The sequence below is a fragment of the Rana temporaria genome, chromosome 1 (genome assembly GCF_905171775.1).
Source record: "Rana temporaria chromosome 1, aRanTem1.1, whole genome shotgun sequence".
Classification (NCBI taxonomy): Eukaryota; Metazoa; Chordata; class Amphibia; order Anura; family Ranidae; genus Rana; species Rana temporaria.
This window is the reverse complement of record NC_053489.1, coordinates 104958157-104970227: the sequence shown is the minus strand read 5'-3', so window position 1 is coordinate 104970227 and position 12071 is coordinate 104958157. Positions and strand designations below refer to the sequence as shown.

The 12071-nt window shown below is 38.2% G+C and overlaps 1 protein-coding gene across 2 annotated transcripts in view; it reads left to right on the top strand.

The window, feature by feature from the left end:
* Positions 1 to 10127, top strand: part of TNPO1 (transportin 1) — a 230386-nt gene extending 220259 nt beyond the window's left edge. For both annotated transcript variants that reach the window (XM_040341460.1, XM_040341459.1), the window contains exons 21-24: positions 15 to 114; positions 1103 to 1177; positions 1955 to 2098; positions 4079 to 10127. In XM_040341460.1, the coding sequence (XP_040197394.1) occupies positions 15 to 114; positions 1103 to 1177; positions 1955 to 2062 (283 nt within the window). In that variant the 3' untranslated portion in view covers positions 2063 to 2098; positions 4079 to 10127. The remainder of the gene's footprint in view (positions 1 to 14; positions 115 to 1102; positions 1178 to 1954; positions 2099 to 4078) is intronic.
* The last annotated feature ends 1944 nt before the right edge of the window (positions 10128 to 12071 follow it).

Sequence of the window (12071 nt, the reverse complement as noted above, 5' to 3'; positions counted from 1 at the left end):
TGGGATTTCCTTAGGTGTACTTCATTACGAAACATTCGGGACAATGAGGAGAAGGATTCTGCTTTTCGTGGAATTTGTACTATGATCAGTGTTAATCCTGGAGGTGTAGTTCAGGTAAAATTATCCATGCGTTTTTTTTTTTCTTTTAGCTTTATAAGTGATATTTCTATAGTGTTTCATAAAAGGTTGGCTTTCTTCACTTATAAGGGATTCATGGTTTCCACAGGACTAAATTTGGAAATGCGCTAAAATTCTGCTCACATTGCTTGGGTAGAAACAGCTGCCATATTTATAAAAACAAACAAAACTTAAGCAGACGAATTGTGTAGAATTTACTCAATAAAGCCCCCGTATTATTTGTTTACTTGTTTTCTTATGGTTTTGGTTTGTGTATGTTTTTGTATTTTAAAATGTAGTCATTTTTTTTTTTTTTTAAATAATGATCCCTGTATGTCCATAGTCCGGCCCGCGGGCCAATTGCGGCCCACGTTTCAGTTTAATGTGGCCCCCCCTGGTAATTTGGATATATACTGTATTTATTGGTGCTGTCTCGGGGGGACAGCCAGGGGGCGGGACGAGCGCCATCAGATTACATCCAGGATAATCTCCTTTTTACTTGGCGGTCTCTGTAATAGGACCACAAAAGAAATATCTCCAAATAACACACCTGAGCTAATCTCTTTACTCACACAGCCACAAAGGCAAGAAAATTCTTCTTGGGCTGTGTATTAGTGCTCAGACGAACACACTTAGACCGGAATTTAATGGTTTAAAGAATGTCAGGCAAAATGGTCGGCCCTCACGCATGTTCACTTTATCAAATCTGGGCCTCCTTGAAAAAAGTTTGGACACCCCTGATGTATGTATGCACTCTTGACAGAGCTCATACAGGACATGCTCCTCCGCGTACACACTCTTGGGTGTTTTTTTTGTTTGTTTTTTCAACTTTAGTGATTCGTTTTTTGATATATAGTAATATGTTCTATACATTTTTATCATAGGATTGGACAATTATAGTTTTCATGAATGTTTCTAGAAGGGGAATTTAATTCTCCAATGTAGTAATTGGCCATTGATCACATTTTTCTTTATTTTTTTTCAGGATTTTATATTTTTCTGTGATGCTGTTGCATCGTGGATTAATCCAAAAGAAGATCTTCGAGACATGTTCTGTAAGGTATAACACGCGCTTTAGTTTTATGAACTAGCTAAATTGTTGACTCTGCTAAACTTATAATATTCTAGTTTAATTTCATTCCGTTACTGTATAACACTGCAATTTTACACTGTTGTGGAAAAGGATTATTTTATGTGTTACAAATGTACAGTGCATCTGGAAAGAATTCACAGCTCTTCACTTTTTACACATTTTGTTATGTTACAGCCTTACTCCAAAATGGATTGAATTCATGATTTTCCTCAACATTCTTAAAACACCCCATACAAATACCCCATAACAACGTGAAAGCAGTTTGTTTAAAATATTTGCAAATGTATTGAAAATAATATAAATAAATCTAGTGGTGCTCTGAAATTTCGGCTGCTGAAACATAATGGCCGAAAATTCTGTTTTCAGGGGCACAAAGAAAAAAAAGTGCATATAATGGAGCCAAAAAAGAGACGGGGCCATCTTGCTGGGTGCCGCACATGTATCATTCCGGCGCGACCCTCAGTTTTCCCTCCTCCCCCCTCCTTTTCACTCCTGTCATGATACACAGCCTCCCCAGTGGTAATGCAATCTCACGATGTGTGTCAGATCTGAATCGCTGTGCAGCCGATGTAACAATGTCCTGCCTCCTAGACCTCCTTGTGATAGACTGCCCTCTGATCAAAAGGGGCAAGGGTTGTTTTTTTGGTTTGTGTGGTTTTTTTTTTAAGCCAAAGCATGCATTAATTCAGCTGCTTCATTCTGTTTCTGCAGTCTCAGGCAATTTAAATGTAATTTTCTTTTTAGATTCTTCATGGGTTTAAAAACCAAGTAGGGGATGAAAATTGGAGACGCTTTTCAGACCAGTTTCCACTTCCCCTTAAAGAACGTCTTGCAGCATACTATGGAGTTTAACCTAGATGTGCTCTAGCTGCAGTCTCACCGTTAGGGGTAAGTAGAATTGCAATATTTAAGCATCTCCTGCCTCTACTAATGCATGCTTATTTGTTAAAATGAAGAAGCTGATAGCTGAGAGCGCTGACTGGAGTCTTCTGGCATGGGAGCTGCCCCCCCCTGTCAGAACACAATAGAAAAGCAGGGTATGTGGCTGTACTAACATAAGATTGTTAGTAGTACAGTAGCTCTAACCTGAGCTGTCAGTTTTTTGTTTGTTTTTTCCTTCAGCTTGCTGTATTAAAGAAAAAAATAAATGGTTTAATGTATACTAGGCTTTAGATAATCCTTTCCTGAAGGAAGCTTCAAAATTGCCATTTGTTATCTCCCCCCCTGAAATTGATATGTGCTTGACTAAACTCTGAGTAGTTCACTGAGCCAAAACAAAATATTCAGATAAGGAATTGTATCTTTATTCTGACTTGATATCCATAATTGTTCTTGGTCAGTGATTCAGGCAGTATACCAGCCAGGTATTTACATTTTTGCAAGAAAATACCCATTGGCTTCCGCCATGCTTTTATTTGGGAAGTGCTTCTAAAACCCTAAGGTTTTTTATCTTAATGTAGAGGGGGGAAAAAAGCAGTGGGAACAATTGGCTCCAAAAATAGGTGTAGTGCAGACACCAGAAGGAACCAGATAGTATTGATTACCACATATAATTGATATAAAAAGTTCATATGGCTGGTCCACAATATATATCTCTGTATGGCAGCAGACAAAAGAAAACCTTTTTATGCTTGGAGGCACTTTTCCCTTGTTTTCTTGTTGTTTGCTCCTGCTGTGGTCAATCAAATCCTATGATGAGGGAACAGGTGGTGAGGTTGAGCCTCTGTCTGTGGTAGTGGGTAGCATGGCTCGGGATCGAGCCTGCACGAGCCCCCATAAGAAGCGGCTTCCTATGGGGGAACTCGCCAAAGGGGTGAAACTAGTTACATCAGCGGGCGACTAGAAGAGGTTCAGAGCCGCTCTGTGCAAAACCTTGCACAGATCAGGTGAGTATAACATGTTTTATTTTAAATATGGTTTAGGATTACTTTAAGGTGTGTTTTTTTTTTCTTTTCTTTTGACTGTTAAAAATACTTGTACAGATAAGGGGTTGCAAAATGAAGGATTTTTTTTTTTCTGCCAATTCAGCAGGGTTCATCTGAAATTTGAGCCACGTTTGGCTCCCTGAAGAGATCTATTTTTAACCACTTGCCTACCCCGCTATCGCTGAAAGATGGCTACAGTGATATAATCCAGTTTTTGGGAGGGTGTCTATTGACATCCTCCCAGAACCCCACCCCCCTGCTCTGTTATCGAGGTAAAGGGCCAATCACAGTGGCCCTTTACCATGTGATCAGCTGTGTTCAATTACAGCTGATCACATGTAAACAAATGCTGGTTATCGGCATTTCCTTTCCTCAGCGCTATCACTGTGTGAGAAAAGTAAAGTCCATTACTGGTGATCCTGTGATGGGACATTTACACCAATAATTGGGGCACTGTTCATCAATGTCGCCTCATCAGTGAAGAAGAAAGATTACTTATTTGCTAAATTTTTATAACCGAAACAAAGAATTTTCAGTCTCTCTTGGTTTGTTTCGGAAAAAAATAAACCCAGTGGTGATTAAATTTTATCAAAGAAAGCTCTATCTGTCTCAAAAAATAAACATTTAATTTGGGTACAATGTTGCATGACCGCGCAATTGTCATTCAAAGTGCGACCGCACTGAAGGCTGAAAATTGGCCTGGTCAGGCAAGGTGTAAAAGTGCCCAGTAGGCAAGTGGTTATGGTTGTCCCACACGTCTCTCTAAAACATATCAGTTTCCCCTTCACTCCTTAGCATTGATTGGATCTGTCCCTATCTATGTATGTAGTTTTGCAGGCCCAATGTTGTGTAATGCTTGAAGAAGAAGAAGCCTAAATTGTTTGAAAAGCTTGTGTGTATGTATATTCTTCAATCTATAAACATTTTTTTTTTCCTCTCATAGGTCCTTCAGTCTGGGAGACAGCGGGGGAGCCTCTGCACCCAGGGAAAAAGCTACCCTTTAAGAGGGGGGAAGGGCAAACCAGTAGGGAACACAGTACAATCCCAAAGCCTACTGGGAGGGGCGGGAGGGAGGTGTTGCCGTCACTGTATTAAGTCGATGTTGGGAAACGTTTAAACCGTCTGGAGCCTTTGTGGGTGGAAATATGTCTCCTTTACAATACTGCACTGGATGTGAAGAAGCAAATTCTCATCGCCAAACGGCACATTCTGGTATATAGGGAATTGTACTTAAGAGTACCTTTATAATTGAACTCTAGAGGGTTAAGTAGGAAGAAACAAATTTTTGCACACTTCAGAGGAAATCTTAGGAATGGGGGATTATAGCAGTAAATGGCATTTATATTAAAGCAAAAGGGTTGCCTAACTATCCCGCTAATTGGGAATTTTCTGTGTTTGCATGTTAATGAAGACATAAATAGATGAAGTTGGCAAAGTTAAACACAGCTTGCTGCGCGTATTACGAGCAGATAATTGCAGTCTGCACTTCAAATGCCTGTGAAATAAGTTAAGATCTACTGCATAAATTGATGTCCACCAAAATGCCAAATTTAGTATTTTTTTTTTATATTATTTATTTTTTTTTCTCTTCAGGAGGGGAAGGAACAAGTTAAAACAAAACTCCTTATTTTAGTTTACGAAGAACATTTAATATAAGTATATATTTTTTTAAGAATCACTCCTTTGCTGAATGATAATTTTCAATTTTTGTTTGGCAGCAATAGTTAAACAATAGACTAAGGCATATTGTTTCTTCCAGTTTAGAGGAGAATATGAAGTGCTTTGCACCAGTGTCGTGAGGGGTTTCCTTCTCCCGGGGCATGCAGTCCAGGATTCTTGTAGTGGTTAAGAATTAATACATTTAGTGGGGTTAAGTTTGTATCACATAGTAGGGTAGGTCAACATTACCTGTATGCGCCTTTTTTTTTTTTTTTCTTCCTTTTTTTTTTTTTTGCGGTTTATTCATTAAGTTTCACCCTGCATCCATATTGTCTGTTTTAGGTATCATAGATTATTACTTTAAGTGCTATAGAATACGGTTAAGCCCTAGCCCTTTTGTCTGTCAGCAGGGTCCTACCTCACTGCCCTGTGAGTCTCATTGATGGGGAAGGGAGGGTTAAATGATAAAATCTCCAGCATAGGGAAAGAAATAAACGTCATATAGCAACACAATGTGGAAATCTGGTTGAATTGTGCAAAAACCTGTTTGCCTTTGTGCTATCAGTGTGATGTGCTTTCTGCATGATTAAGTACTAGTGATTACTAAAAGTTACACGGAGTAAGATCAAATTAGATGGCTCATACTGAAAACTTTAGACAACAAGTTAACTGCTATAATTTTGTATTCATTGACACTTCACAACATATTACCCATCATAAGTTCTTTTTCTTATGTTGATTGTCAAAGCATGATCATAAAGCATTGATTTTGTAGATGTGATGCAGGGTATATGCACTGTATCGATGGCGCATGTTGGTGGCCCTATGTACCCTGAGCTGAAACTTTTGGAGTACAATTCAAATAGCTACAGAATGAATGTTGGGTTGTGGTCCCCCTTTACATCCCCAAATTAATTTGTTCAGCTCTTTTATGTTGCTTTTTTTTTCTCCCTTCATTTGTATTCCTGTGAATAAACCCTTATTAAGTTAACCTTTTATTTTTCTTTCCATGTGTATTTTCTTATGTACTGTGAATATGAAAACTTTAACCGGCACTCTTTAACAGAAGTGCTGATGTAAAAGTGCAAGTCTTTAATAATTCAAGTCGCCTCAAAGGTATCCCATGATGATAAAGAAAAGTAACGGACTTAAACTCTGCGGGTCAGAGCTGAAACAGCCACTTTTCCACTTTCTTAAAGCAGATTATAAAAAGTTGCAATGTTAAGCCATAACCATTTTTAATAGAATATTTACTTTGCTCTGAACTCGTTTTGCAATTAAACAATTGAAATCAATTTTGTAAGAAGTATTGTTCTTTAATGTTGCATGGTTTTATTAAAGCTTTATATGGTAATTGAGGATAGGTGAACTCAAAAGAAAACTATCTTAAAAAGGGTGTAGTTTTGCCCTGGCAAATCCTTGGCAAGTAAAAAATATAGTCATAGCTTGCTAAAACTTTTTTTATTTTGATAAGTGATGAAAGATGCAAAAAAACCAAAGGATTCTAGGAAGTCTAAAAGTAAGCCTAGAAAGCAAAAGCAAATGTTTTCTATTGACAACATTTCTTCTTCTATGTTAAGATGAAAAACAATTGCATTTGTGTGAAAAAAAAAAAAGTAAAGATGAATGCCAGCATTTTATAAGTTATTATACCTAATAAATTATTAGTATTAATAGTGCTGCTAAGGTATTTAATAATCTAATAAAATGGAAAGTTTGCTCTCTAACTCCTTGTTTCTTTAGAAAACTGAAAATTTGCCAAGTGCTTAGATTCTCTTATTGTCTTTAAAGGACAGTGAACACAAGGAATTTTTTTTTGGTTCGCATTAAAGTTGAAAGGCAAAACTTTTTAATTTTTTGTTGTGGAGAGGGATTAGAACACCTTTCAGTTTTTATTGCTGTCACTGCTATTTTTACGGAGAAATACTCTTGTGTCCTGTTTATCATCAAAAGTAAAAGAAAATCCCACATTTTGGGTTGACCTCCGAACACGAATGGAGGGGAAATCTTCCAATGGGGTACCGATGGTTGTGGTGACATGCCTGGATTCCCTAACTTTGGAGGGATTTCCTTTTTAACTTCCTGTTTTAGCTATGGCACAGGAAGTGAAGACAAATCGACCCAATGGGAAACAGATGGCCAAAAAAAACTGATGCGGTTTATAACACTCCCTTACGCTAGGCATAACAAATAATGTTTGCCTTTTAGTTACACTTTAACCATTTACTATTTTACAGAAATTGTTACTTTATTTAATTGAGATAATGTGTTTATTGTAGATCTTCAGTTTTGACAAGGCAAATGCATAAGTTATAATTTGTAGTACATGTATTTATAGTTTGTTGTATTAATAGTTGTCCCTTGCAATTCATGTGATTTTGTCACAAAACTTTGCCAGCATAAGTCAGAACATTTTTATAAAACCATTCAAATGCAAAATTGATATGCATTTTACCAAAACGAGTTTTTTTTTTTTTTAACCTGTTCAATTCCTTCACATAAAAGCCATGTTTGACGCTATAATACCAGTCTTTTTGTCTTGATGGCTACAGGAGACAGGGTTGCCTTTTAGGTGTGTGTGTGTGTGTATGTTTTTTTCCTTTTTTTGTTCTTTAATTCTTGCATCATGGGATATTTAAAAGCATCTTACTATTGTGGTCTCGTTTTGACAGTTTTTGAATGTCGATGGAATGTTTATAGAATTGTGGGTCTTTGTCTTGTTACATTCCAGTGTTTTCTGCCTCTTGGCATGCTAAAAGCACGGCTTACAACTTGTCTGTCTTTCACACTGAATAAAAGTGCTGTTAGAGTGCTAAACTACAGAAATAGCTGCTGCTATGTGATGTAGAATTCTCTACTTGAATATTTTTATGTTGTAGGAACCTCAGGAGGTCTGTGTTTACTGTTTTTATATCTAACTTCTCTTTCCTGTTTGAGCTTCCCTGTTTTGAAGAACTCTAACAATGATCAAAACTGCCCATCAACCTAAGTTGGTAACAGAAAGTAAACACATATAAAACCATACACATTCTTCAGTTGACATGTAGGAAGGACCTCTCTTGGGAATCTCACTTCAGCGCTGTAGTTAAAGGCTGAAGCCATCCACAGCTGAATTATGGGTGGATTCTGGTGGGTTGAATCATCTCCAAGTTTCTAACATCTCACTGGGGGGGTAGCAGTTGATCTCTCCGGATAACCAAGGTTTTTCACTGATGTCACTGCAAAGGGTCCAGCCCTTCCTTCTGCATTCTTTGTAAAATATATACTAGAAATGCCATTTGTGGGGATGGGACATCCAATTAGTATATGTAGTGGTTAACAGAAGTAGTAAGTTAAGGGAAGATTACTTTCCCTGGAAATCCCCAAGGGATGTAATAACCCAAAGTGTAAGCATTTTGGAATCCAACCAAAAATGTAAATGTACAAAGTAAAATCTTTTACATTGGATCATATTAACAGAATTTGTACGCACTTGCCATTTAAGCCCAATGTCATAAGTTGTGGGGATGTGCCAGTATTTAAGTCATAAGAGGTTGCATTCTCTAGTACAGCTTATGAAATGCTTTTATTGTGCAGTATACCGAAAGAATGTATGTTTTAAGTAATTCGTCAAAAGCCCATGCTCTTGAGATCAGGTAATGCACATTTTAGTAGATATAAAGGTTTGTGCTAACATTTCCAGCTATTTCTAATTACTAAACTCGGAGAGCCCAATAACTTGGTTATAACTTAAATTGATAGATAAAAAACTTAACTGGGATTTGTTATAGCAGCGCAGCTTTTTTTTGTTTTGTAAAAAAAAAGAACCCTGTGCAGACTGAAGGTATTCAACAGTGTACACTAGGATAATTTGAATATTGTAGTTAGATGAAAAACTACAAAGCGTATCGTTTTGACAATGGGGGATTCATTGTTGTATGGGTTCTGATATTGGAAGGGTAGACTTTGCGTATAATGCATTATCAATGTGCTAATATGCCACCCTCAACACACAGCTGCCAGTGAAAGATCTGTCACTAGTGGGAGAAGTACAAAGCTAAAGATCTCTGGAAGGGTGAAGAAAGGATGACCAATTACTGATGGTCATGTGCCCTGGGTTGCATTCTGGTTAACAGCTTAATGATATAGCAGGAGCGTAAAGCAGAGCTCTAGATGGCAAGATCTCATATGAAAAAGAGCTGCACTGCATAATGCTTTTGCAGTGGACCATCATGACAAACAGTGGTGTGCTATAATCTATACAAACCAATGCAATTAATTCTCATTGGGGCTTATGTAATGGGCCATGTAAAGCCCACCTTCAGGCACAAGTATTCCCGCCAGGGTTAAAGCATTCCTTTGCCTCAAAAGCAAACTTCATGCAGGCTTTCTTCTATATCTGGAAAATCTGTTTGTTTACATTCTGGGATTAGTACAGCTTTTAATGTGCTTCCGATTCTGTGCGGATGTAAATTCTGCAGGTCTCATAGATGAACTCGGCACTGCTGTCTTGCCAGAGCCAACAGCCATTCCCTTCCCCCTTTATTCAGGCCATTCACAAAACACATGGTCCCAGGCTTCGTTTTGCGAATTGTTAGGAGAGGGAGGTGAAGACACCACCTTGGCACTGGGGTCTATGAGGCCTGCAGGTCTTTAATCTGAGCTGACCAGAAGTAATGTAAGAAACTGTACTAATTCAAGCAAGCATATTTGATTGCTGTATAAGAAATCCAGGTAGCTTTTTATGAAAAAAAAGTTTAAACGTTTTAACCTCGGTAAAGTTATTCCAGGAGTTGGGCTTTAAAGACAGTCTGATAGCCCATCTGAGCACCACATGCTTATGAATCTACAGGGTTTTGTATAGCTGAACACTAAGAAAATTACTAAATACACAGTTCAAATTCACATGCATTGTTTTACATGCCTAAGGACTTGCATTTCTGTTCATCCAGTCTGAGATTTGCCCAGCCAGAATGTGGAGCCAGATGGGTAATCCAATTTATTTCATGCATTTAAACAGTACAGCCTAGTTGGCTCCTTCACAGCAGATTGATAAACGTATTCCTTTGCTCGCTGTGCTCTCTCCTCCAGTCATTCTTCTGCCAGCACTGCGCTGTGCAGAACACCTGATCATGTCCTAGAGATGCCCCAGTTCTCAAGCACTTACAATTTTATAGGGTCCCCTCAACCCTACAAGCACCTTCATGGAATGCTCCCTGCTCGATTCTCGCTCTGTTTGAGTAGTAGGCGGGGCATCAGACAGGTTCTAAACATTGGTCTTCTCAAGCACATTAAATGCTGATTGGTAGCTGTGGAGTAGTGCACCCATTTCTATTTTGCATCCAATTTTAGTTAAAACAAATTTTTTAATAAAGTAACCAATCTGAATTAATCTAAATGGCACCTGGTAGATGGCTACTTTGGAGGTGATTCCACAACATGAAAATAGTATGTATGTGTGTTCTGTGTACTTTTCTTCATAACATTGAGTTTGTCATTTGTGTGATCACTTTGTGAAAACAAGCATGTTTCGTTGTGTATCATTTCCAAATGTCATGTTGACACAGCTACTACTCTTCTCTATGTATTGCTCACTAATAAATGGGAGGGAAAAAAAACTTAGCCTTGGAAGTGATTCTTAAGGTTTATTTTTCTAGAACCAAGCATATTTTGTGCTTTTAGGTGAATGTTACTAATTTATAAATCGGAAGAATGTTTTTCAAGATTCCCAGAAACCTGTTTTTTCTCAGGGTCCGAAGGACAAATTTGAGGACCACTGCTTTGGGTAGGGTGGGGGGTACTAAGCACTAAATTTGGAATAGATAGCCATCAGTAATAGAATCTCTAGCACTGTGATTTCTGAACAGTTCAATCAGCCATGTGAGAAAACAATCAAATGTAATATTTTTATAAAGCAATATGCACATATACATAAAGAAGAATTTGGGATCGATGTTCCCATGAAAAACATCCACTGTATTGCTTTGTTACAAGCAGATAAGATATCTTTCTGCTAGCAACTTAGGTTGAGAGTATTTCTGAATGAAAGCTTTATATTCAATTTCTTTACCTTACCCTAGAAGATGTTAATTTTTGGACTTGTATCCTCATGCTACGTAACAGTCTAATACAGGTGTAGGGCAACCTGTGGCTGTCCAGCATTGAAGATGCAAACAGGATGTGCATGTAGTGGCGGCTCAATAGCTGGAGAGCCAAAGGCTTCCTTTTGCCGGTCTATTCAACTGAGTGATATTTCTCAAGTTTGCCTATGATTATTGAGCTACACTTTAAATAAAATAAATAAAAAATATGGTTTTAGTTTTTGATAAGCTGCTGAATTTTAAACATTTTTGGGGCCACCAAATATTTTGGATCATGCAGAGAATATATATATTGTACTGTAGTAATTTTGTATTTACATTTGTATGATGTGATAATAGATGTGAATGTTAATCACTGCTTGGCTGTGTTAATAAAATTGTTTAAGTACAAACTGGCATTGGTTTTTGTCTAACATCCTCAATTATACATGAGAATCCTACAATGAGTTGCTACCTCACTGACACCAACCTTCTTGATCCCCCACAGTCCGGCTTCCGCCCACAACATTTCACTGAAGCGGCCCTACTAAAACTCACCAATGACCTGCTAACTGCTTAAATCAACAGCCAGTACTACATACTCGTACTCTTAGACCTTTCTGCTGCCTTTAACATTGTTGACCACTTACTTCTACTCAAACTCCACTCCCTCTGCGTCTCTGCTCTTTCCTGGTTCTCCTACCTATTTTAGCACACTTTGTGTCACATTCAACACCACCACCTTTGCTCCTTGTTGGGGTACCCCAAAGCTATGTCCTTAGGCCTCTCCTATTCTCTTTATACCCCTTCACTGGGCCAGTTGATAACCTGCTATGGCTTCCAATAACACCTATATGCTGACTACACCCAGATCTGTTTCTCGACCCCCCCTCAACTCGCCTATCAGTATGGACATCACACCACTTCCTCAAACTCCATCTGGTTAAAACTGAGCTTGTAATTTCCTCCTCCCCGTTCCCCTTCTAATAACTTTACCATTAACATCAAAGGCACAACCATTGGTCCCGCCAGGGTGCTGGGTATAGGGCTAATGCACCTTACTAACCGATCCGTGACTGCTGCCGCGCTCTGCAAATCTCTTCACTGGCTTCCCCTATCCCATTGTATAAAAATTCTAAATGCTAACCACAACATACAAGGCCATCCGTACCATGCGATACAATTCTGTTTTATTTGCCTTTCTATAATCCCCCAAAA